General features: G+C 40.6%; 1 protein-coding gene and 1 long non-coding RNA gene across 10 annotated transcripts in view; one reads left to right on the top strand and one right to left on the bottom strand.

Annotated features, from left to right (window-relative positions):
* Nucleotides 1–27,039, top strand: part of LOC122559054 (xanthine dehydrogenase-like) — a 360,223-nt gene that overhangs the window by 171,830 nt on the left and 161,354 nt on the right. For 5 of the 6 annotated variants that reach the window (XM_043708275.1, XM_043708265.1, XM_043708304.1 and 2 more), the window contains one exon: nucleotides 1,647–3,757. The exons of the other annotated variant lie outside the window; for it this stretch is intronic. In XM_043708275.1, coding sequence (XP_043564210.1) covers nucleotides 1,647–1,714 — 68 coding nt within the window. In that variant the 3' untranslated portion in view covers nucleotides 1,715–3,757. Of the gene's footprint in view, nucleotides 1–1,646; nucleotides 3,758–27,039 lie in introns of those variants that run through there. 6 annotated transcript variants of the gene reach the window in all.
* LOC122559084 overlaps nucleotides 1–27,039 on the bottom strand; it is a 77,066-nt gene that overhangs the window by 44,699 nt on the left and 5,328 nt on the right. For all 4 annotated transcript variants that reach the window (XR_006314340.1, XR_006314339.1, XR_006314342.1 and 1 more), the window contains exons 3-4: nucleotides 11,541–11,645; nucleotides 11,159–11,213 (exon numbers count right to left, since the gene is read on the bottom strand). This is a non-coding gene — a long non-coding RNA (uncharacterized LOC122559084). The remainder of the gene's footprint in view (nucleotides 1–11,158; nucleotides 11,214–11,540; nucleotides 11,646–27,039) is intronic.

Below are 27,039 nucleotides of genomic sequence, written 5' to 3'. Positions count from 1 at the left end.
GTTGGGGAGTCCAGAACTAGAGGGCATAGGTTTAGGGTGAGAGGGGAAAGATATAAAAGAGACCTAACGGGCAACTTTTTCACGCAGAGGGTGGTACGTGTATGGAATGAGCTGCCAGAGGATGTGGTGGAGGCTGGTACAATTGCAACATTTAAGAGGCACTTGGATGGGTATATGAATAGGAAGGGTTTGGAGGGATATGGGCCGGGTGCTGGCGGGTGGGACTAGATTGGGTTGGGATATCTGGTCGGCATGGACAGGTTGGACCGAAGGGTCTGTTTCCATGCTGTACATCTCTATGACTCTATGACTCTAAAAGGACTTCTTGATGTACTAATGTGTGCTAACTTTTAAAGTGTGATTAATACAGCTGGATTAGAAGGCCAAGCGACATTGCTACGATGCTACAACCTCCTCCTCTGTTGGAAATGAGAGGGCAGGCAGGGAGGTACAGTTCAAGGTGCAATCTCGGGGTGCCATAAGGTGGCTATTGGAGATGACACCACTCATTGTCCCCCCACCACCCCCAAAGAAGTGTAATCCCTGTCATTCCTGCCCTTTCACCAAATTATCTTCGAGTGATCTGAGCCACACACAGGCATATTGATGTACAGAGGGATCTTTGATGTACACAGGGATCTTGGAGGTCAAGTCCATAGCTCCCTGAAGTTGGCCACGCAAGTAGATAGAGTGGTAAAGAATCTACAAAAAGTATTTTAACTTAAAACACTTGTTATACCTCTTCTTAGCCAATTCTGTTCGAGCGAAATAGTCCTGATATCTCAAATTTCTCCAAATAATACAAATTCACATGCTTGCCTTCATTGGACTGGCAATTGAGTATAAGAGTCAGGATGCCATGTTGCAGATTTATAAGACTTTGGTTAGGTCACACTTAGAGTACTGTGTTCCAATCTGGTCATCCCATTACATGAAGGCTGTGGAGGCTTTGCAGAAGATGTTTACCAGGATGCTGCATGGATTAGAGAATATGAACTGTGAGGAGAAGCTGGAAAAACTCAGGTTGTTTTCTCTGAAGTGGCAGAGACTGTGGGGAGACTAGATTAAAGTCTGCATAATTATAAGATGCATAGATAGGGTTGCCAGTCAAAGCAGAGTTGAAATGTCTAATACTAGAGGGCATGCATTTAAGGTGAGAGGGGGAAAGTTCAAAGGAAATTTGAGTGGTAGGAGTGTGAAAGGTGCTGCTGTGATAATGGTGGACACAGATACAATAGGGACATTTAAGAGACTTTTAGATAAGCACATGAATATGTAAGAAATGGAGGGATGTAGACCAAGGGAAGGCAGAAGGGATTAGTTTAATTTGGCATCGTGTTTGGCACAATCTAGTCAGCTGAAGGGCCTGTTCCTGTGCTGTACAGTTCTATGTTCTAAATGGGACTACATCGTTTGGGAAACCCAGTTGGCATGAACCAGCTGGGCCAAGGGCCTGTTTCTGTACTGTACGGTCTATGACTGTCATAATTGGGTAGCAGGAATTCAGTAAATATGAATTACTTTTGTTACTATCACATAACGGAGTAAAAGAATCTTTAATTAAATTTAAATTATTTGAAAAGGTGATTGTCAGAGTAAGTTTTAATGTTTGTTATGATCATTTTTCTTCTGACATTTCTTTATAGGTGGACCAGCAACAGTTGATGTAATCCAGGCCAGCTGCCTTGTGGACTATAAACACTTTTCAATTTGAAAACCCATCATCAATTCCTGCTGCTACATTGAACAAAGCTAATCATCTGCATTCTTCCAGAAATTGTTTTGTCTTTACCTGTATTGTATAATACATACAATGTTAACTACATATCCATACAGCCTAGAACTTTAAAGGTTTACTCCTCTACTGATTGTCAATGCACCTTTAACACAAGTTTGCAAGGTAAACTTAATATTGGATGGTTTGCCCTTTCTCTGAGTTTTTTTTTCATTCATTCCTGGGACATGGAGACGTTTTGCTGAAGTCACAGCAGATGAATACTCTATTCATTATTCAAAGAGTAATGAGTACATCATTACTCATCTAAAAAGAAAAACAGTACTTTTAAGAAGGTAAACTTAAAATTGGCAATTAATGCAGTTTTTCATTTTGATTGATGGCATTGATTTATTAAATAACTTGCTAGTTCAAAATATTCCAGTGGTTCCAATGATTATTGGTCCATAAACATCCTCAATCGCTTGGAGGAGGTAGGATGTTTGGAGTTAGGTAACAGCAAGGTTTTGTTAGTTTGAGTGCATTATTTCACCTGTGTTTGTAGCCAAACATGGAGTTTACAGCAGCAGCGGAGGAGGAGATTCTGCTAACTACACCGATATGAACTGTTTGCCAAAGCCATTCAAAACTAATCCTGCAGACTGTTTCTCTTCTGAGAGTCCTGTTTCACCATCTGCTTCGAATATTTATCCTTTCCCGTCTTCAAGGCTGCAATTGTCTGTCTCAACTGTCCCTGAGGCAAATGCTCTAACAACTTCCTGCACAAAGAAATTTCTCCTCATACTTCTCTTTACTTTCTTAATAATCAAAGCAATGCATAAATTTGCCAAAGGAAATGATCTTTCTTTTATATAATCTACAAATATTTTAACTTAAAAAACCTGTATATCTCTTCTTAGCCATTTCTGCTCTAGCAAAATAGGCCTGATATCTCAAATTTCTCCAAATAAGTACAAATTCACATCCTGACATAATTCTGCTGAATCTGCACTGTACACACTCAATGATGAGAGTTAGAAATAAACCTTTCAAACCTTTGTGTCCCCACCCTTCACAGCACTATATTCAAATCTGTTATCAAACAGCAGCTGATCAGGAATAAGTTGCTGGTGACGCCCAGTTTGGATTCGGTCAGGTCCACTCAGCTCCTGACCTCATTACAACCTTGGTTCAAACATGGGCAAAGGAGCTGAATTCCAGAGGGGAGGTGAGGGTGACTCCATGAGACACCAAGGCCACATTCAACTAAGTGTGGAATCAAGGAGCCCTAGCAAAACTGGAATCAATGAGTATCAAAACTGGAATCAATGAGTATCAGGGTGTAAATTCTCTGCTAATTGGAGTGATACCTATCACAGAGGAAGATGGTTATGGTATTTACCATAAGCTTCCTTTTATTTCCTTATCCAATCCTGTATGTTCCTTGATATCCAGGGTTCTCTGGAATTTTTGTGTCCACTCTTCATCTTTCCGAGGACATTTTCGCCATTTTCTTTCCAAAAGACTATCACTTTGGATGTAGGTTTACCAAGTGATTCTGTCTAGTCCACTTTGGTTACCGTCATATTGTACTAAAATTTAGCCTACCCTCAATTACAAAACTGGTTTTGTTTTTTTCCACGATTACTTTAAACCTGGCTGAGGTGTGTGGTCATTATTCATGAAATGCTGTCCCATTGGCACTTCTATCACTTGTCCAGCTTCATTTCCTAATATTAGGTATAGAACTGCCGCTCTCTGATAGGACATTCCTGATGAAGGGCTTTTGCTGGAAACGTCAATTTTCCTGCTCCTTGGATGCTGCCTGACCTGCTGTGCTTTTCCAGCAACACAATCTTGACTCTAATCTCCAGCATCTGCAGTACATTCTGTATGCTGGTTTAAAAAGCTCTTTTAGATACATTTTAGAATTCTCCCTGGGTATTTCACTCTGTCTATCCTGGGGAAGGTGGAATCCCCGAGATAAAAACAATGACTGCAGATGCTGAAAACCAGAGTCTAGATTAGAGTGGTGCTGGAAAAACACAGCAGTTCAGGCAGCATCCGAGGAGCAGTGAAATCGACGTTTTGGGCAAAAGCCCTTCATCAGGAATGTTTCGGGCAAAAGTCCTGTATTCCTGATGAAGGGCTTTTGCCCAAAAAGGCCAATTTCACTGCTCCTCAGATGCTGCCTGAACTGCTGTGTTTTTCCAGCACCACTCTAATCTAGACAGAAGTTGGAATCCCCTACTATTTTACCTTTCTATTTTACATTTCTCTGAGATTTGTCTGCATATCTACTCTACCTCTTCCTGGCTGTTCAGAGATCTCTCTGTAGAATTTTCTTGGTGTATTAGGATAGCCAATTGTGGTCTAACCATTGCCTTATGCAATGCATTACTTAAGTTTCAACAAATCAAGAAAGAAATCAATTCCATTGTTAACCAAATACACGTGAACCGTCAGCATGCTGCAAGTTTGTTGTCATTGCAAGGAATATATTCATGTAATCGTAGTCTGTTACCTTGATACATAATGACTTTAACTACAGAGACCATTCACTTATCTTGTACTCGCTTCATAATTTCACATGATGCTGTATATCCTTCTCAGCTTACCAGAAATCTGTGTTAATTTTTTATACTCATTCCATGGAGTGAGATATATAACCACACTGAACATTGATTTGACAGCAAAATTTATGGGCATTCATCCCAATGGCAAATCCACCTAAGTGATGTTTGTTGGCAACAAATAGAACCAGCAGAGATAAATGTATCTTGTATGTGACAACATGGTGGTGTCATTTCCAAGCTCAGAATTAAAAGATAGCTTGTTTATTTTCATTTTCCTTTACTTGATCAAAAAAATGGAACCATTGAAACATAATCAAGTCGCACACCACACAATAAATTAGTGGAAAGAAATATTTGATGAAGATTCTTTTCCGAAGGAAATGCCTTCAATACACAAGGTTAATAGAACAATGCAATAGAAAAAAAAACAATTGGTTGTATTTGCACAAGAATGGATGAATCAAGTAATAGCAGGCAAGTACTTTCATAGGAAGCCAAACTTGATATTGTATTGGGAGGTAATTAGTTGTTCAAATGAAAACACCCTATTGACCACAACGCATATACTATTTTCAGTGGACATATCTTTGAGTATCTATTGCATATGCACATGCATCATCATCAAAACAAAGAGGTTTTCACTGATGTCAAGCACTGGATACTGGCATTTCATGCAAATGGATTTAATTTAAAAAAAACATTAATTAAAACCGTTTTGACAAAGGGTCAGTTAGACTCGAAACGTCAGCTCTTTTCTCTCCTTACAGATCCTGCCAGACTTGCTGAGATTTTCCAGCATTTTCTCTCTTGGTTTCAGATTCCAGCATCTGCTGTAATTTGCTTTTAATTAAAACATGATTATAATTGCACATGAATTTAATAAAATGTTTTTAATTCACCCTGCTATGATCTTTAAAGTACCTTTTAGATTTCTTAGGAAAATTATTTAGGGTTTAGTGATAAAAGTAAGACTTGCTTTTATAATGCAATGCAACCATCAGTTGGTAACACAATGTGAGAAACATTGAGAATAGGAGCAGGAGTATGTGATTCTGCTTTTAGAGCCTGCTCTACTATTCAATATGATTACGGCTGCTTATCCAACTCAGTCCCCTTACCTACTTTCTCCTCATTCCCTTTAGACCCAAGAACTATATTTGTTTCCCTTCTTGAAAACATGCAATGTTTTGGTCTCAACTGCTTTCTATGGCAGAGAATCCCACAGACTCACCATTCTCTGGGTGAAGAAATGGCTTATCTTATATTCTTATACTGTGGTCACTAGTTCAGGTCTTTTGATCATTGGGAACTTCCTTCCTGCATTTACCCTGTTTAGTCCTGTAAGAACTTTATTAGTTTCTATGAGATCCTCCCTCATTCCTCTGACCTCTAGTTAGAATTGTAATTGATCCAGTCTTTCTTCTTACGTCAGTCCTGCTGTCCCAGTGTCGTAAATTGTTGTTGCACTCCCCCCATAGCTTCCTGAAATAAAGATACAAAAATTGCACACAATACTCACCAAGACCTGTACAATTGCAATAAGGCATCTTTGCTCCTTTACTTGAATCCTCTCGCTATGAAGGCCAGCAGGCTATTTGACTTCTTGACTACCTGTACGTTTGCTTTCAGCGACTGGTGTACAAGGACACCTTAGCTGCATTTCCCCCATTTATCAATCTATCACCATTCAGATAATAATCTGTCTTCCTCGTTTTGCGACCAACGTGGGTAACCACAATTATCCATATTATACATTATGCATTTTCCCACTGACTCAACTTGTCCAAATTGCACTGACTTGAAGATATTAACTCTCTCATCTCAATCATGAATGTATATTGTGAATACTTGGGCTCCAAGCACTGAGCCCTACAGTAACCCACAATTCACTGCCTGTTGCTTAGTAAAAAGACCAACTTATTCCTACTGTTTGTTTCCTGTCTGACAGCCAGTTCTCTTGCCCCAATCCCAAGTACTTTAATTTTGCATGTTAATTTTATTTGTGTTACCCTATATAAAGTTTTCTCAAAGTTCCAAGTAAACTACGTCAACATTGGCTCTCCAATACCAACTGTACTAATTACATCCTCAAAAAAATTCCAATAGATTTGTCAAGCATGATGTCCCTTTTGTAAATCCATGCTGATGCTGTCTGATTCTGTCATTGTTTTCTAAACTGTTGCTATTAAATCTTTTATAATAGACTCTAGATTTTTTCTCATTGCTGATGTCAGGCTTATCGTCTATAATTCACTGTTTCTGTCTACCTGCCTTTTTTAAGATATAGTGGGGTTACATTAGCTATCTCTCCCAATCCATAGGAACTATTCCAGAGTCTGTAGAATCTTGAATGATGTGCACCAACGCATCCTAGTTCCTTCAGTCCTCTGGGATATACTCTATTGGGCCCTGGGAATTTATCAGCTTTTAATCCCACTTACCACTTACTGTCTTCCTTCAGATGATGAATCATTATTGTTCAGCAACACTTGGAGGAAGCACTGAGGCGGACAAGGATGCAGAATGTAGTCTTGGTGGAGAACTTCAATGTCATCACCAAGAGTGACTCAGCAGCACCACTATTGATTGAACTGGTCAAATCCGAACTAACATAGCTAAAAGCCTGAGTCTGTAGCAGGTGAGGGAAGAAGAGGGAAAAATACACTTGGCATAATCCTTACCAATCTGCCTACCACAGATGTATCTATCTGTGACAGTATCGGTAAGGGTGACCACCCACACAGACCTTTTATGGAGAACCATCTCCACACTGTGAATGTCTTTCTTCATGTGGCATTATAACCGTACTTCAAACAGATCTCTCACTCAAGACTGAATATCCATGAAGTTCTGTGGGCCATCAGCAGCAGTGGAATCGCACTTCAATGTAACCTGCATCTCATGGCCCAGTTTATCCCCTAATTAACTGTTACTACCAAGTTAGGGGATTGACCCGGGTTCAATAGGGAGTACAAGAGGACATCCCAAGAGCATCCCAAGATTTCAAACTGGTGAAGCTCCACAACAGGACTCCCTGCATGCCCCTCAGCAACAAGGGATAGAGTTAAGTGATTCCACAACCAACAGATCAGATTAAAGCTCTGTGGTGTTGCCACATTCCGTCATAAATGGTGGTGGGCAATGAAACAACTCATTGGAGGGTTTGGCTCTATAAATATCCCCATTCTGACTATTGAGGGATACTGGCATGTCAGTTTAAAAGACAATTCTGAATCATTTGCAATGGCCTTCAAACAGAAGGGCCAAGAGGTAATTTTGGTATCCACCAGTGGTTCCCAGCATCACAGATGCCAGTCTTCAGCCAGTCAGTTCAATTCACATGATATCAGGAAATAGCTGAAGACACTGGATACTGCAATGTCTGTGAGCCCAGGTAACATTCTGGCAATAGTGCTGAAGACTTGCCTCGAAAACTTGCTGCACCCCCTGGTCTAAGTTGTTCCAGTACAGGCATACACCCAAAAATGTGGAAAATTAACCAGTTACATCTTGTACACAAAATCTAGAAGGCATACGGCATGCTTTCCTTCATCAGACGGGGTATTGAGTATAAGAGTTGGCAGGTCATGTTACAGTTGTATAAGACTGGTTCGGCCAAATTTGGAATAATCTGTACAGTTCTGGTTGCCACATTACCAAAAGGATGTGGATACTTTGAAGAGGTGCAAAGTAGGTTCACCAGGATGTTGCCTGGTATGGAGGGTGCTTGCTATGAGGAGAGGTTTGAGTAGATTAGGATTATTTTCATTGGAAAGAAGGAGGTTGAGGGGGGAACCGATTGAGGCCTACAAAATCATTAGAGGTGTAGACAGGGTGGATCCCAAGAAACCCTTTCCCAGACTCAATTACTAGGGATCACAAATTCAAAGTGAGAGGGGAAAAGTTTAGGGGAAATATACGTGGAAAGTTCTTCACACAAAGGGTAGTGGGTGCCTGGAACAGGTTGCTGGCAGAGGTGGTAGGAGCAGGAGTGATAGTGTCATTTAAGATGTATCTAGACAGATGCATAAATGGGCAGTTCCTTAGAAAATAAGCAGCAGGTTTAGATAGAGGATCTGGATTAGTGCAGACTTGGAGGGCCGAAGGGCCCATTCCTGTGCTGTAAGGTTCTTTGTTCTAATTTCAATCAGGTTTTCTATGAATTGCCAACGAATGTTTTTCAGTCTTTGGGTTTTTAGCAAAACAAAATCCTGATTCTTCAGAACCAAATGAAAGCCAATTCTATCTAATGTTTACACTCTTTAATTGTACAATTTTCACAATCCAAGCAAATTCTCATGACTTGTCAAGAAGCTGCCCTCGTACATATACTGGTTAAGAAACATGGCTCCAGAAATACTGACAATTAAGTCATGAAACCTCATTGTACACATAAACTAAAAACCACATGCTGCTATTTCAAAATCCAAACTCTAAACTAACTCATACTAATATGTATGTGTGTGTGTATTCAAATCACACCTCTTGGGTCATACTGGCCAATATTGGTCTTTAGTCAGTGTCACAAAAACAGATTATCTGGCCACTTACGACATTGCTGTATATGGAACGTTGTTATCTTCAAATGGACAACAATGTTTGCTGCATTACAACAGTAACTAGACTTGAAAAGTACTTCAGTGACTACAAAACACATTCTGAAGTTGTGAAAACAGCTATGTAAATGTATCTTCTTTCTTTCAAGTTCTTTCAGTGCTTTAATACCTGTTTGGTATTTTCTCCCAACCTCTAATCTCGGAGTTCTGTAAAAAGGCTGAGCAGGAGCAATGCTGGCCCACGAATGACTTGGGATATTGTCTCTGACTACGGGGGAAATGACAGACATGTTGAAGAATTACTTTGCCTCAGTATTTGCAGTAGAGAAGCAGGTTGGCTCGCTGGAAGTCACAAGGAAATTGATAGTGAATGAGTAACAGGGACTGAATAAGATTCATATCAATAAAACATGGGTAATGAGGAAATTAATGGAGTTAAAAACTGACAATCCGGGTAAAAAACAAAAAGTACTATGAGTGCTGTAAATTAGAAACAAAGACAGAATTAGCTGGAAAAGCTCAGCAGGTTTGGCAGCATCTGTGAAGAGAAATTAAAGTTAACATTTTGGGTCCACTGATCCTTCCTCAGGTTCACTGGACCCGAAACGTTAACTTTAATTTCTCTTCACAGATGCTGCCAGACCTGCTGAGCTTTCTCAGCAACGTCTGTCTTTGTTTGTGACAAATACCTAGGATCTGACTGTTTCCACCCGAGAGTGTTAAAGGAAGTAGAGGAGCACATTGTGGACACCCTAACTATAATAATCCCTAAATACAGGAGTTGTCCGTCTGGATTGGAAAATTTCATGTCACTCTACTTTTTAAGTAGGGTGAAAGTTAGCCTAACACATGTGGTGTGGAAATTGTTGGAGTCTACACATTAAAGCTAGGGTAACTGAACACCTTGAAAATTTCAGTTCAGCAGGGAGAGCCAGCATGGGTTCATGACAGATAGGTCAGGCCTGACAAAGTTCATTGAAATTTTGAAGAGGTGTCTAAGGTAGTGGACAGGGGAATGTCTATGGATATTGTTCATATGGACTTCCAGGGGGCATTTGATCGAGTATCACATAGAAACTGTTAACTAAGATAGAAGTCCATGGAACTGAGGTCACATAACTGGGAAATTGGTTGAGCAAAAGGTGACAGAAAATGGGCATTATGTTTGGGTACTCAATTTAGCAGGATGTGACCTGTGGTATCCCATAAAATGTGTTTTAGGGCCTCAATTGTTCACATTATTAACAACTTGGACAATGATATAGAAAGGCAAGTAATCAAATTTGCTGGTGATACAAAGTTGGGTAGCGTTTTAGACAGTGTAGATGATTGCATAAAATTATAAAGTTACAAAATTACAATTAGCCTTGATCATTGGGTAAAACTGTGACAAATGGAGTTCAAGTATGAGGTTATCCATTTTGGACCAATGAAGGATAGATTGGAATACCTTCTAGTGTAAACTTAAATACAATAGATGTCCAAAGAGATTTGAGGTCAGGTATATAGATCTTTAAAATGTCACAAACAGGTGCAGAAAATAATCAAGAAAGCTAATGAAATAGCCTTATGTCTAGAGGTTTGAAGTAAAGGGATACAGAAGTTATGCTGCAGTTATATAAAACCCTGGTTAGACCCCACTTGGAGTACTGTGAACAGATCAGGGCGCCACACCTTAGGAACTTTGGAGGTAGCACAACATAGGTTTACAAAAAAGATACTTGGACTTCAGGGCTTAAGTTATGAGCAGAGATTATATAGTTAGGCCTGTTTTCTCTAGAATTTAGAAGATTAAATAGTGATCTCGTCAAAGTCTTCAAGATATTAACCGGAAAAGACAGGGTAGTTAATGATAAATTATTTCCATTGGTTGAAGATTCTAGCACTAGGGGGCAGTGTATGGCAACAGGACCAGACCATTCAGGAGAGGGATGTGAGAAAGCACTTCACACAGAAGGTGGTCAAGGTTTGGAACTCTCTTCCATAAACAGTGGATACAGGATCAATTATTCATTTTAGAGCTGAGATTTTTTTTTCTTTTGTTAAGTAAAGATATTAAGGAAATGGGCCAAGGGCAGCCATGATCTTAGTGAACAGTGGAACAATCTTGAGGGACTGAATGGCCGACACCTGGTCCTGTAGTATCGAATGACTAAAAAAAAATCCATTTTCTTTTTGTTTGAAAATTATTCTTGCTTATCTATACACAAGATAAAGTATAATGGGATGTCATATTAAATGCACAATGATCATGACTGGTACACAATTAAACATTCATGTTTATGAAATTAGTCAAATCAATGTTCCTGTACCTGCAGCCTCTGAGTTTTCCCATTCCAAGAATATAAATGTTCACATTAACATACCCTGAAAGAACAAAGATAATCTCATTCTTTGTAAAGTTAGATATAGAAACATTTGGTGGCTGATTTACAGAACATTCATTTAATTAAACCAGCCTTGTACAGTTGTGCCTGCACTTTGCTGAAATGAACATCTGGGTTTGGACTGCATTGTAATGCACTTGCAGAGATTACTCAATGAGAATATAATTACTCCAGGAGAAAAGTAATGAAGCAACATTTCTGGTTTTGGAAATTTTGTCAAACAGACAGCATTAGTTGCTAATAGTTGCTAATAGCTGAGGGGAAAAGCAGCATTAATTGAAAAAAAGCTCTGGATTAAATATCCTACCTGGTTCCAGCTGTCAGTCATTTCCATGCTGTGCAATCCTCACTGGCTTTTTGAAGAGGTCAAGTTGAAAAAGATGTTCATAAACTGTCTTTGAGGTAATCATTTCTGAAAGTGTAAATACAATTTTTAAAAATACTAAAAATTTTTAAAAACGGTGAGTGAGTGAGTCAGGCAGCATGTGGAGTGAAACATAGTCAACATTTTGAATCCATGACTCTTTCTCATTTTCCTTTCAGTAGGTTAAAAGTTTTATTTTTGTCAGGTGATTCCATTCTGTAAAATAATTATTTCAAAAATTGTTTCAAAAATAACTTTTCCTCGGCACTGTTGCTGTTGAAAGAAATTTAATTGTTTTGAATAAGTGAAATTGATGCCTGCCAGGGGATGTGGGCAGGGGCTGGTAGAGGATATTTGTCATCTGTGTTGTTTTCACTTCAGTCCAGTAATACAGATGATCAGCCAATGGCAATCCCTGGCATTCCAGGCAACCGGTACATTAAGTTCACCACTTCCCTCCTCTTCTCACATCTAAAACCAGTGAAAGTGCAGATGATTTGCTCTCTGGGCTGTGTTTCTTAGGCAACTCAAAATCTTCCTGCTTGGGTTGTGCAGTTGTGTTGAACAGCGCATTCTGGATATCCTGGATGGCAAGCACCAGGTATCATAAAGCTCTCTTGATACTGCTTTTGGTTTCATTGATAGGTTTCTCATGAGTATCATTGGGTATGTTTGATGGGGATATCCTTTATCCCCTAGCAACCACCTGATGAAGGACCAACGTTCTGAAAGCTCGTGATTACAAATAAACCTGTTGGATTTTGTCCACCTCAGTCCAACGCCGGCACCTCCACATCATGGAAAGTCAAACAGATCAGTGAGCCATGATTGCACAGGATCTAATGTCAGTTTCTCCAGGAATGAGAGCCACAACTTTGCCTTTTCGTGAAGCTGCATACCAGCTAAGTATTAATGGAGTGGAACCATTTGCAGTTGGTGGATAATCCTATTTGGTCAGGGCTGCACAGATTACTCTGTGTATGGGTCAGTGATATTCAGCACCATGTGAAACCATCCAATAAAAAACATAGAAAGCCCACTCATCCTGGCTGCCATCGGCAACTGTTTGTGACATTGCCAATGAAGGAAAAAAAATCAATCACCAATCTGCCAAATGTATTTACATCGAGCCTTCAGGGAAATCATAAACATATCTCCATCAGTGTTCTGGAAGGATCTAAAGCCAAAACTATTGAGGGTGGTGGTCATCTCTGTAACCACGTGATATAGCATTCCAAGTTTCCAGAAACATTTGAGAGATCAAGGTGCTTGATTGTACACTCTGTTATACAAACAGTATCTTTCTGCTGCTCCTCTCCACTATTCCCTGCTATGCTGCCCATCTGTAGGACTCTCCAGAACATTTCAATGTTGCTGCTGATGTTGGTCATCTTGCTCCTCATCTGAGGTCCAATCTTTGTCAACTGTTGTGCCGCCCATCCTGGTCTTGACTCTCCAATCTGACACAAACCTGCCTCACCAAAAATGCCCTCAACAATCCCAGCTTTCCCAGTGACAGGTGAGGAAACAGCTGTGAGCACTGACAATGGTATTTAATGTAGCTTGTAGGAATGGATAACATGGCAGGCTGGCTGACTAAATAGGTCGGAAGTCCCATTTCAGTTTCATGAAATGACCTGTGGCATCATGTTCAATAGCAACTAAAATCGGTGAGTGGCAAAACCTGCCTCTTTACTGAGCATCCGCAGTGGCACAGTTTGAGGTGGCGATGGAACCCAATGTATCGTTTTTATTTTTTTTAGACTCCCTACAGTGTGGAAACAGGCCCTTCGGCCCAACCAGTCCACACTGACCCTCCGAAGAGCAGCCCACCCAGACCCATCTCTCTCAGACCAATGCACCCAACACTATGGACAATTTAGCGTGGCCAATTCACCTAACCTGCACATCTTTGGATGATGGGAGGAAACCGGAGCACCCGAAGGAAACCCACGCAGACACAGGGAGAATGTGCAAACTCCACACAGACCGTTGCCTGAGGCTGAAATTCAACCTGGGACCATGGTGCTGTGAGGCTGCAGTGCTAACCACTCAGCCACCGTTTTGCAGTAGCCTCTTTTATACACTTATTATATTTAAAATTTTAGCACTATGGTGTATCTATTGTACACAAGCATGTGTGACATCTGTCCTGGGGAAGCAGGAAATAGTTTAAACACTTGCTAAATACTGGCTGTTACTCCTGATGGGATTAGAATGTCTGTCTGGTCTGAGCTTGCATAATTATGAGGTGATCGTCCTTTTGTCCTTAAAGCTAGTAATGTTCGTAAATATACAAACTTATATGATCTAAATAAGTGAGAAATTATACACGCAGTAAATAAAAAATAGAGGATATTAAGCTGATCTCCCGCAGCTGGGTCATAGATTTCATCTACTATTGCCAGTTTTTGACAGTTCCTACACAATCATTCATGCAATTTCATGGAAGTGCTGTTCTGATAGTAATGTTCTTAAAGAGGGTGGTGCCCCATTTAATATGTATTTAAAAAGTATAAATCCATATGTTAGTACGAGATGGTAGTCATAAATAGAAGTTAGAAATAGCTAGTACGGCCTTATAGAAATAGATAGTGGATAAGGAAATTTCAAAAAGATAAAAAGCAGCAGATTGTAGGGACATGGTGAGGAAACTGTTTGATGTCCTGCAGCCTATTCAGGGCTCGAGACACGTTTGCTAAGGGTTAATTCATATTATATTCTTTCCATAGTTTCGAGTGAGTTATGGAGACATGATGGCAGATTGACATTTTTCTGAGTAGGTTACAATATTAACATTTATTCAGGGACCGCCTTTGACACAGAAACAGGTCTAAACACTGCTTGCAGCATGGGGCCAATAAGAATTGAAAGATGTAAAGAAACAGTCATGTTGGCAGCCTAGGAAGGGGTTTTTAGTTTATCATGTAAAAACAAAATGTACTCCAAAAACGCGATGTAGTTTTTGAATGCATGAATGGAAACGCGATGTAGTAAACATAGAGTGCTTGTGAGTGAGTTAGTAAAGAGAATCATAATGCAATATCTCATAGACCTCATGCTACCCCCAGTGGAATTCTATTTGTGCTACATTTGCATGTCATGGATATCTATTTTGTTAAAACATTCTGCAGTTGCATACAACCAGAATGATAATTTTAGCGGTGCACAAGAAACATATAGCACCTATTATGTATGTCGTTGGGGGTTGCTGTCCCTTTACGAGAGTGGGTCAGGTGACCCAGAACAGGAGCTTTGTATCAGCCTCGGCCTGACTCTGTAGCTGTAAAGACATGTAATAAATTCTTCCTTGTTCAGGGGCCACTGGCCGATCTTAAGTTACATTTCTATTTTATAAATTCACCTAAACATAGGCGACAAAGCAGAGACACGGCCCACTAACTGTGTGCTGCCATCGTTTTTGGAAGGCAGGGAGGAAATCAAATGTAATCTGGACCTTGGAAACAGTGCAGGATTGTGGAGGTAGCATGATAGGCTTGCTGAGAGAAGGCCCAAAACGTTGAGAGAAGCAGTCGTGAGGTGACGGGTAAAAAAGGGAGTATTCACCCAGGAGCTTACTGACATTGTCGTGGAGAGTGTTCACTGAGGGCAGCAAGCGGCTACTAGCTATACAGACTCAAGTGGTGGGAAAAATTCCCACTGGCAGGAAAACAAATGGCAGGCCAATTTGGAATGATGGGACTGCTTGTCAAGTTTCAGAAAGTTGAATTCCATCCACCGAGCATTTTAATGTGTACCTGAAGGCAACTAGAGTGGCTGAAGACTTAAGGATACTAGTTTTCAGAGAGCAAAACCTACGTGATTCTAAGGAGCCTGGTAAACCAGAGAAACCAATAAAGAACTATGTGAAGTTCTGGAATGTCACTTTGCACCAAAGTCACTGATGACTGCGGAATATTTTCATTGTTATGAAAGAGACAGTGTCCATTGCACAACTCATGGCCACCTTAAAGAGGTTAGTGGAACATTGCAAGTTCAGAGGATTCCTCCAAGATCCTCCTGCTCCTCGGATGCTGTCTGACCTGCTGTGCTTTTCCAGCACCACATTCTTTGACTCTGATCTCCAGTATCTGCAGTCCTCACTCTCTCCTAGGTTCCTACAAGCTGCCTTGCAGTTTACTTTGTGGCCTCTAGCATGAAGCCGCTCAATGGAAGTTACGAATGGAGAGACCTGGATTTCAAAATTGGTACCTCTACGAAGTTGGCAGCCAGCGAAGCAGCACAGTTGGGTGTCTGTGTCCACGGGCATAAAGGAGTGGAAGTTCAATAGGGTAATACTGTCAATGTGGCAGGTTTGGCCATTAGGAGCGGACATGTTGGACTCGAGAGGCCAAGTGCCGAAAATGTAAACAAGTGGGCCATGTCACCCCAAATTGTTAGTTCAAACCGAACAAGAGAAGACGGGTCAAAAAGAAACAATCCTGATGACAAGGCATAAGATACATTCAGCAGCCAGGAACTAGACAGCAACTCAGCTGGATCAACAGAAGGAGCAGATGAGTCAGAATCATCAGAGTTGACCATTCTGTTGGTATGGAGTGAAGCTGATCCCTTCTGGGGAAGATATTTAAAATGCGAGTGGTACAGGCACAGTGGTAGCCCAATTCCTGGTTGAGTTTAATCAGCGGAGACTGTCCCAGGCTGTAGGACCTGAGATTGTTTAGGCACATCGATTTGGAATGAAACTCAGTGTTGTGAGACATTCCAATTGTCTGCTCCAGGAAGTTGTCAGGGCTCCATGGGTGACATATACAGCCTTTTAGAAGCTGTCAAAGATGGGTGTGTGAAGGAAATGACTCGTACCCCCTTCCATTCCTGCGAACAAACTTGTACCATGGAATTGTTACAGTGCAGAACAAAACCATCCATCTCACTGTGTGCATGGCTCCCTGACGGAGTGATACACTTTTCCTGCCACTCCCTGAACTCCTTCCTCCATAACTCTGTCTACTCTTCTTTTCTGAAAGTTAAAAATCACACACCGGGTTATAGTCCAACAGGTCTATTTCGAAGCACTAGCTTTCGGAGTGCTCTCCATCAGGTAGCTGAAGGAATAGTGCTCCGACAGCTAGTGCTTCCAAATAAACCTATTGGACTGTAACCTAGTGTTGTGTGATTTTTAACTTTGTACACCCCAGTCCAACACCGACACCTTCAAATCTTCTCAGAAAATTCTCTTCAAAGTGTTTTTGAATGATTAAATCTACCTCCACCACGTTCTCAGGCTGTGCATTCCAATCCTAACCACTCGCTGTGTGAAAATGTTTTTCCTGTGTTGTCATTAATTCTTTTGGCGTTTCCATTAAATGTGTGTCCTCTCATTCGTGATCCTTTCATGAGCGAGAACAGTTTCTCAAAATCTACTCTGTTTAGACCATTCCTGATTCTAAATACCTCTACCAAATCTAATCTCAGCCTTTAAGGGGAACATGAGTCAACTTCCCTAATCTGTTTTCTTAACTGAAATTCCGCATTGCCAGAGACATCCTTGTGAAGCTTTTCTGTACTGTCTGCATATCTTTCCTAAAATGTACCACCAGAACTGACACAATACTCCAGTTAACAGATCGCCGTGTTCCCTGGCCAACATTTCTGTCTCAATTTTCCAACAAAGCTCAATGCATGCTGAAGGAATAGTGCCTCATTTTCCATCTGGGTACCTTATAGCCTTCAAGACTCAACATTGAGTTAAAATTTTCAGAATGTGAACATCCCTCCATCTTCTCTCTTATGTTAATTTCCTTCTTCTCATGCCCCTATATCTGTCCTTTTTGTTCCAGAAAAGCCATACCATTTTCAATCATTTGCACTTCTGGTTAGCACATTACGCAGGAGCTATCTCTTTGTTTGCCTATCTCTTTTTGGTCGCTCTCTCTCCCTCTCCCTCTCCCACTCTCCCTCCCTCTCTCTTCTCTTGGCATCATCTCCCGTGTCCTCAGTTCATTTCCCAATCCGTACCCTTCCAATCCACTCTGTCAAAACAGCATAAATCTATCTACGTCTGCCTTAATAATATTTAATGACCCACCTCCACTGCCCTCTGACACAGGAAATTCCAAAGTCAATTGCTGTGGGACGGAAAACTCTCATATCTCTCTTAGAAAGATGAGCTCTAATATTTAAACAGTGTTCCTTTCCTCTGGATTCACGCACTAGAGGAAGTATCAGTTCTTTGTCCAGCTTGACAAAACCATTCAGGACCATGCATACTTCAATCAAGACACCTCTCAGCTTCCTAGTCTCCAATGGAAACAAGCCCAAACTTATGTCAAACCAAACCATTTCGATGTAGAGTGGCTGGTTCTGCTGTGAGGCAATCAAGAATGAGAGAATAAGGGTTAGCAGACATAAAATCGAGATGAGGAGGAAATACTTCTCTCAAAGGGTAGTGAATCTCTGGAATTGAGTTCCCCTGAGTGCACTGGACACCAGGACATGGAGTAAATTTAAGCTGCAGCTTGATAGACTTTTAATTGGAAATTGACAGGCTATGCAGGGTGGGCAGGAATGTGGAGTTGAAGTTGAGATAAGATTAGTCATGACCATTTCGATTGGCAGAACAGGCTTGAGGAGCTAAATTGCCCACTCCTGCTCCTAGTTCTTATGTTAGACCATGAGACCATAAATATAGGAGCAGAAATTAAGCCATTCAGCTCATCTAATCTGCTCCACCATTCAATCATGACTGCTAAGTTTCTTAACTCCATTCTCCTGTATTCTCCCCATTGCCCTTGATCCCCTTGATAAGACTATGTTCTTATATTAACGCACTCATTCCAAATATTGACATAATAAGCCTCCTTTTATCTCAACCTTCTTTAAATAAGGACATCAAAACTGCACAGAATTCAAGATGGGGTCTCCCCAGTGCATGGGAAACTGAAACATAACATACTTATTTTTATGTTCAATTCCTTTCATTAAAAAAAGGTCAGCATTGCAATAGCTTTCTTAAATACTTGCTCCACCTATACAGTCACAGTTTGTAACTGGAACACCTAGATTTCTCTACATATTCAAACACTGCAGTTATTTTCTGCTGAGGTAATACTCTCTTTTTTTAGTCTTCCTGCCAAATTCAACAATTTAATATTTTAACACATTATACATCACATTATAATCTGCCAGACTTTTGTCCATTCAATCAACCTTATCCAAATCAGTCTGCAACCTCCTTGTGTTCTCTGCATCACATAAATTCCTACCTTTGTGTCATCTTCATATTTAGTTACCCACTATTGTTTCCCTTATCATTGACACAAATTGTGAAAAATTGATAGCCCAACACACCCCCCTGCAGGATTCCAGTTGACATATCTTATCAGTCAGAAAAAGACTTATGTAAACATAACCTCCATTTCTTTGAGTTAGCCGATCTTCAATCTGTGAAAATGTATTACCTTTTTCACATGCTTCTACCTTGTGCAATAGCTTTTTATGTGACATCTTGTCAAACATGTCCTAGAACTGCATGCCTTTGGGTTCTTCCTTATCACAGTGCATATCACTCCTTCATAGAACTCTGATATATTTACCAGAATAGGAGATATGAGGCCAACTTAGTAAAACTCAGACAGGAGCTGGAGGAGAGAGATAAAAATTGCAAGTACATAGAGAAATTTTATGAGAGGTGTGTGGGGCCACTCCCTGAACTTATAGGCAGTTGGATGAGAATTGTTCTCAAGCTCCTGTGGTGCCTTTGAAGTAGAATATGTGCTTTTGGCAACTATTCAGGATAGAGAAACCTAGAATATGATAGGGATAGGGTCCTGTAAAATAAACCTCGAAGCACTTGAAGAAAAATGGAATTCACGACAACCAACATAAAAATATATTTAGCTTGCTTGCATATTTTTGAGTCTGACTTCAGTTTTTAAGAAAATGTTGTAAGGATGTAGAATGCAAATGAAGTATCCAATGATATTGTAATGTGTGTTAATTTTAACACCCCTTCTGGAATCTAAAGAAGAGAATTACAATGAAGTGAAACAAATGCTAGAGTCCTGTGGATTTGCATGAAATGCATTTTTTTCTCGATTTTGTTCTAGAAAAAGCTTGAATTTTGAAGCAATTGGAAGTGTCATTTAAAAAGATAAACTGATAATTCTGAAATCTGAGGAAGTTGTAGGAATACATATATTTCACTCACACAACACCAGGTTATAGTCCAACAGGTTCAATTGGAAGCACACTAGCTTTCGGAGCGACGCTCCTTCATCAGGTGATTGAAACCGAAAAACAAAAAAAAGGAGGGTATCAGGTATATTCTTTGATTCAAAATAAAGAAGTTTAGGGCTGAAATACTGTTGATCTTCAATGAGGTTCCCAAATATCTGGACCAAGATCATGGTGTAATTTTTTTATAATCATAACTTCTTAGACATTTATCACTCTTTACCAAATGTGTTGTTTTCCCTCCAACAGAGTGTCTTTGCCTGATGCCTCAAAGTTTGTTAATTCTTGTATATTAATCTGTATGAATGACTTGGATGCTGGATTAAAAAAAAATAGGTGGGAAAAAATAGGAAACTAAGTTGAAATGAAAAAATAAGAAATTTAAAAATGGATATGGATAGATTAAGTAAATGGACCAAAAGATGGCAGGTGGAGTTTAATATGGATAGGTATAAGGTTATCTATCTTTGTCAGAGGAACAGAAAGGCAACTTATTGACTAAATGGAATAGAAAGGCAACCTATTAGCTCAATGGAAAGAATGCTTTCGTGCAAAAGGATCTGGGTGTCTTCATGCATGAATCACAGAAAACCAGTATTCTGGTGCAGAGGATAACAGAGAAGGCAAATATAATTTTGGCAATTATTGCTAAATTGAAGAGAGTATACAAGTAAGGAAAGGTTGCTGAAACTGTACAAGGCATTAGTGCGACTGCATACAGGTTTGGTCGTCGTGCTTGAGGAGGGACGTAGATATCCTGGAGGCAATTCAGAGAAGTTTCAAAAAACTAATTTCCAAGTGAGCTTCAACAGTTTAGGCTCTCTGGAGTTTTCAGGAATGAGAGAAGATCTAATTGAGGTATGTTATGTGCTAAATATGATTGACAAAGTAGATATAGGAAGGATATTTCCTCATATGAGGCAGTCTCGAACAAGAGGTCATAATTTTACGATAAGGGGTACTCTATAGTGATTTTACACAGAGCTGAGGAGAAATTACTTCTATCAATGTGTCGTGAGTTTGTGGAATTCACTACCCTAGAATGTGATGGATGCTGGGACATTGAGTAGATTTAAGGAGGAGATAGACATTCCTTACTTAGTAATGAATTTAGATTTAGATTAGATTACAGTGTGGAAACAGGCCCTTCGGCCCAACAAGTCCACACCGACCCGCCGAAGCGCAACCCACCCATACACCTACATTTACCCCTTATCTAACACTACGGGCAATTTAGCATGGCCAATTCATCTTACCTGCACATCTTTGGTTGTGGGAGGAAACCGGAGCACCCAGAGGAAACCCATGCAGACACGGGGAAAATGTGCAAACTCCACACAGTCAGTCGCCTGAGGCGGGAATTGAACCCGGGTCTCTGGCGCTGTGAGGCAGCAGTGCTAACCAATGTGCCACCGTGCCGCCTGTAAATTGAAGGGATATGGCGAACAGGCATGAAAATGGAGTAGGGGCTGAGATGAGATCAGCCATGATCATACCAAATGGTAAAGCAGGCTTGAGGTCTATTCCTGTTTCTAGTTCTTATGTTATTATAAGAACTATGGTATTAAAAGATCCAAACAACAATAAGATCTACAAATATTATATTCATAAACACATCTGTGTTTGGGCTAACATTGAGCTATTCAGTTGCAGACAGTTTCATGTTTCATCAGCATGTCATACTTCAAGTGGGCCCAAATAAAATCTTTCTATCTCAAGTCACGTGCTATGGTACAGTAATGATATTGTGAGCAAGTCTGTTAAAGGGATACTGGCAGAATGCAACACAGTACATGGTTACATTTGTCTTGTTACTCAAAAAAGTGTATAATATGTTAGTATCATTTACAAATTTAAATTTTAAAATAGAGATGAAATAAATATTTGATTTTAGTTCTGACAAGTTATTGTTTTTTTGTTTTTAGAGATCATTTGGAATTGTGAATGATACATAATTTCCACAAAGTTATATGACTTCAGTTAAGTGCCAGGCAGGATACCTGTGGTGTCAATTGATAAGTTGTTTACCATGTTGAACTTTTATGGCAGTGTTAGGGATGCCCATAACTGACAGACACAAAATGGCTGACAGCTAGCTGTCCCTTTAACCTGCAGAAAATGGCGAACAGGAGTTAAACAGAATTAAAAGTTTTGGATGTAGGTTTGCTCGCTGAGCTTAGAGGTTCATTTGCAGACGTTTCATTACTTTACTAGGTAACATCGTCAGGGAGCCTCATGAAGCAATGCTGAAAGTTCCTGCTTTCTATTTATATGTTTGGGTTTCTTTGGGTTGGTGATGTTATTTCCTGTGGTGAAGTCACTTCATGTTCCTTTTCTCAAGGGATAGTAGATCAACAAATACATCGAGTTAGACCCCCCTCTACCACCCCCTGAGAAAAGGAACAGGAATTTTTCAGCATTGCTTCTCATGAGACACCCTGAAGATGTTACCTAGTAATGTAATGAAATGTCTGCAAATGAACCTCCAAGCTCAGCGAGCAAACCTACATCCAAAACCTCAACCTGAGCTACAAATCTTCTCAAACCTTGCTAAGAATTAAAAGTGTGATTCAACATTTAAGTGAGGCTATAAGTTAACACAGTGGTAACTTTGAGAAGGGATAATCTCAAGGTGACAGAGTTCTGCATAAACAGCAGCCGCAAAAGTCTGTTGGAGACAGTTTGATAAGAATTGAGTTTGAGTAAGAACAGAGAAAATGGTAAAAGAGGGGGAGGTGTGGCACTGTTAGTCAAGGACAATGAAGACTCCTCTACTGAGGTAGTATGGGCTGAGATGAGAAACAGGAAAGGAGAAGTTACCCTGATGGGAGTTTTTGAAAGGCCTCCAAATAGTTCCAGAGATGTAAAGGATAGGATAGCAGAGATGATCCTCAATAGGAGCAAGGGTGACAGGGTGATTATAATGGGGTCTTTAACTTTCCAAATATTGACTGGGAATACTATAGTTCAAGTATTTTAGATGGGTCAGTTTATGTCCAATGTGTGCAGGAGGGTTTCCTGACACAGTATGCAGACAGGGCTGAAAATGTGTTGCTGGAAAAGCGCAGCAGGTCAGGCAGCATCCAGGGAACAGGAGAATCGACGTTTCGGGCATAAGCCCTTCTTCAGGAATGAACAGTATGCAGACAGTATGCAGACAGGCTATGGTAAATAACTATGATAAATATGGGTACATAACTATGAAATAAGAGTGAGTATATTGTATGAAATCTCCCCTACATGATGGACTGGGTGTAAACCAGAAGACAATTGTGGCAGAGTGTGATTGGTTAAGGCTTAGTGTGAGTGGTTTTGCTAATGTTACGGGATAGGGTGCTGCTTTTCAAAAGACATAAACAAGAGAGAACTCTCACTGCTCGGGGGCAATCAGCAAGTACTTCTCTGGTTGTCACAGCTTTTGTTTGCAAATAAAGGCTTCATGTCTTGAGGAATCCTCAGCGTCTCCTAATCATTATTAAGATGCACAGTCCACCACAACAAAATCAACAAGGTGTGAGGGCACATTAGATTTGTGGGCGGCACGGTGGCCCAGTGGTTAGCACTGCTGCCTCACAGCGCCTGTAGACCCGGGTTCAATTCCCAACTCAGGCGACTGACTGTGTGGAGTTTGCACATTCTCCCCGTGTCTGCGTGGGTTTCCTCCGGGTGCTCCGGTTTCCTCCCACAGTCCAAAGATGTGCGGGTCAGGTGAATTGACCATGCTAAATTGCCCGTAGTGTTAGGTTAAAGGGGTAAAGGTAGGGGTATGGGTGGGTTGCGCTTCGGCGGGTCGGTGTGGACTTGTTGGGCCGAAGGGCCTGTTTCCACACTGTAAGTAATCTAATCTAATCTAGATTCGGTACTGGGTAATGAACCCGGCCAGGTGTTGGATTTGGAGGTTGGTGAGCACTTTGGTGATAATGACCACAATTTGGTTATGTTTACTTTAGTGATGGAAAGGAATAGGTATAGACCATGGGGCAAGGGTTATAGATGGGGGAAAGGCAATCACAATGTGATTAGGCACATTCTCCCCATGTCTGCGAGGGTTTCCTCCGGATGCTCCGGTTTCCTCCCACAGTCCAAAGATGTGCAGGTCAGGTGAATTGGCCATGCTAAATTGCCCGTAGTGTTAGGTAAGGGGTAAATGTAGGGGTATGGGTGGGTTACGCTTCGGCGGGTCGGTGTGGACTTGTTGGGCCAAAGGGCCTGTTTCCACACTGTAATGTAAGTAAAAAAAATGTAATATAATGACTTATGAAGAAAGGTTGAGGGAGCTAGGGATTTTCTCATTGGAATGAAAACGGGTGAGAGGCAACTTGATAGAAGTGTACAAGATGATGTGAGGCATAGATAGAGTTGATAGTCAGAGACTTTTGCCCAGGTCAGGAATGCCTCTCACAAGGGGGGCATAATTTTAAGGTGATTGGAGGCAGGTTGTTCACGCAGAGAGTGGTGGGTGCATGGAAAGCACTGCCAGTGGTGGTAGTAGAGTCAGTTACATTAGGGACATTTAAGCGACTTTTGGATAGGCACATGGATGATAGCAAAATGAAGAATATGTAGGTTAATTTGATCTTAGAGTAGGATAAAAGGCAGGCACAACATCGAGGGCTGAAGAGCCCGTAATGTGCTGTGTTATTCCATCTTCGAAGTAAAGAATGCTCACAGTAGGTAGACATACTTTACATATAAGTAACTTTATCGTTGAACTAATATTATGTCTTTTATAGCAGTTAATAAGAATTAACTTCCTTTGTATCTCTTGTGATTTGGACAGTAGGAAATATAAGATGAGTAACAGAATCTGATAGGGATAACAATGAATAACAGAATTTGAGCAGTCCAATGAATAATCAAGTTTTTAACCATTAACTTTGGAATATTAATTAATGGGATGCATTGTAAGATCCCAACGCATGGTGATTACAATGTCTGTTAAACATCATGAGTTTTTTGAAGAAGCAACAAAGAGAATTGATGAGGGCAGAGCAGTAGATGTGATCTATATGGATTCAGTAAGGCGATCGACAAGGTTCCCCATGGGAGACTCATTAGCAAGGTTAGATCTCACGGAATACAGGGAGAACTAGCCATTTGGATACAGAACTGGCTCAAAGGTAGAAGACAGAGGGTGGTGGAGGCCTGTGACCTGTGGAGTGCCACAAGGATCGGTGCTGGGTCCACTTCTTTTCATCATTTATATAAATGATTTGGATGTGAGCATAAATGTATAGTTAGTAAGTTTGCAGATGACACCAAAATTGGAGGTGTAGTGGACAGCGAAGAAGGTTACCTTAGATTACAACAGGATCTTGATCAGATGGGCTAATTGGCTGAGAAGTGGCCAATGGAATTTAATTTAAGTAAATGCAAGATGCTGCATTTTGGGAAAGCAAATCTTAGCAGGACTTCTACACTTAACGGTAATGTCCTATGGAGTGTTGCTGAACAAAGAGACCTTGGAGTGCAGGTTCATAGCTCCTTGAAAGTGGAGTCACAGGTAGATAGGTTAGTGAAGAAGGTGCTTGGTATGCTTTCCTTTATTGGTCAGAGTATTGAGTACAGGAGTTGGGAGGTCATGTTGCGGCTGTACAGGACGTTGGTTAGGCCACTGTTGGAATATTGCATGCAATTCTGGTCTCCTTCCTATCGGAAGGTTGGTGTGAAATTTGAAACGGTCCAGAAAAGATTTACAAGGATGTTGCCAGGGTTGGAGGATTTGAGCTGTAGGGAGAGGTTGAATACGCTGCGGCTGTTTTCCCTGGACTGTCGGAGGCTGAGGGGAGATCTTATAGAGGTTTATAAAATTATGAGGGGCATGAGGTGAGGGAGTCCAGAACTAGAGGGCATAGGTTTAGGGTGAGAGGGGAAAGATATAAAAGAGACCTAAGGGACAACTTTTTCATGCAGAGGATGGAATGTGTCTGGAATGAGCTGCCAGAGGAACTTGTGGAGGCTAGTACAACTGTAACATTTAAAAGGCATCTGGATGGGTATATGAATAGGAAGGGTTTGGAGGGATATGGGCCAGGTGCTTGCAGATGGGGCTAGATTGGGTTGGGATATCTGATCGGCATGAACAATTTGGACTGAAGGGTCTGTTTCGTGCTGTACATTTTTATGACTCTATGACCATGGGAAACCTGGGGCTGTCCATAGGAGTGTCCATCATTGATTAGGTGTTCCACAAGATTGAATGTATAGCATAAGAGGGAAAGGCACAGTGACCACATTGTACATGATTATTCTAACACAAAATGTATAAAAATACTGAAGCATTATTAACCTCTCTTCTGATCTGAGCCACAGATTGAGGGGGTAATTGAGCCCTCAAGTTGAGACCAGATTTGGGGGTGGTTCCTGCATGATCCAGTGAATGTTTGACTAAACTGGCACATGCCTGACTCCCACCACCTCCTGAGTCTTTGTCCCCTGATTTGGGAGTTTGCTTCTCCAGACAGGCAGGAAAAATGTCTGTTTATGAATAATAGAGTTATACAGCACGAAAACAGACCCTTTCGTCCAACTATGTTCTCAGATTAAACTAGTCCCACCTGGATGCATTACCCATAAAACAACATTGTTACATACTCATCTCAAGGAAGTTAGTTCAAGTGACAGAAGACATTAAATTCATGATGGGCATTGACATTATTGAATTAAGTGATAGGAGCTAAAGCTCACCTATTTTGATGGTGCCAAAACTAAATTGATCACAAAGACTGTGCATTGATTATTGCAAAATCAGCATAACCCTTCAACCCATTACCAATTAAAAATCTGTCTACATCCTTCTTAAATGTACTCACTGTTCCAGCATCCATTGCACTTTGAGGTAGTGAATTCCATAGATTCACAACCCTTTGGGAGAAGTAGTTTCTCCTCAACTCTGCTTTAAATTTTCTACCCCTTATCCTAAGATTATAACATCTCGTCTTGGAATGCCTCACAAGAGGAAGCATCCACTCAACGTTTATTTTATCCTCACCTTTTATCATCTTGAATACCTCAATTTGATCTCCCCTCATTCTTCTAAATTCCAGGGTATAAGCTGAGTCACTGCTTAATCTAAGCCTGTGTTGATGTGGTGCCAGTTGGAAATCCAGATATATATACACTGTTCCATCTCTCTTCATATAACAAATCCCTTATCTCTGGGATCAATCTCGTAAACCTCCTCTGAACTGCCTGCAGTGCCATTACATCTTTCCTCAAATCTGATTCCATGTAGAGAAAATTATGT

The sequence above is a fragment of the Chiloscyllium plagiosum genome, chromosome 2 (assembly GCF_004010195.1).
Source record: "Chiloscyllium plagiosum isolate BGI_BamShark_2017 chromosome 2, ASM401019v2, whole genome shotgun sequence".
In the NCBI taxonomy this organism is placed as follows: Eukaryota; Metazoa; Chordata; class Chondrichthyes; order Orectolobiformes; family Hemiscylliidae; genus Chiloscyllium; species Chiloscyllium plagiosum.
The sequence above is the reverse complement of the archived record's forward strand: the minus strand, read 5'-3'. Positions and strand labels throughout refer to the sequence as shown.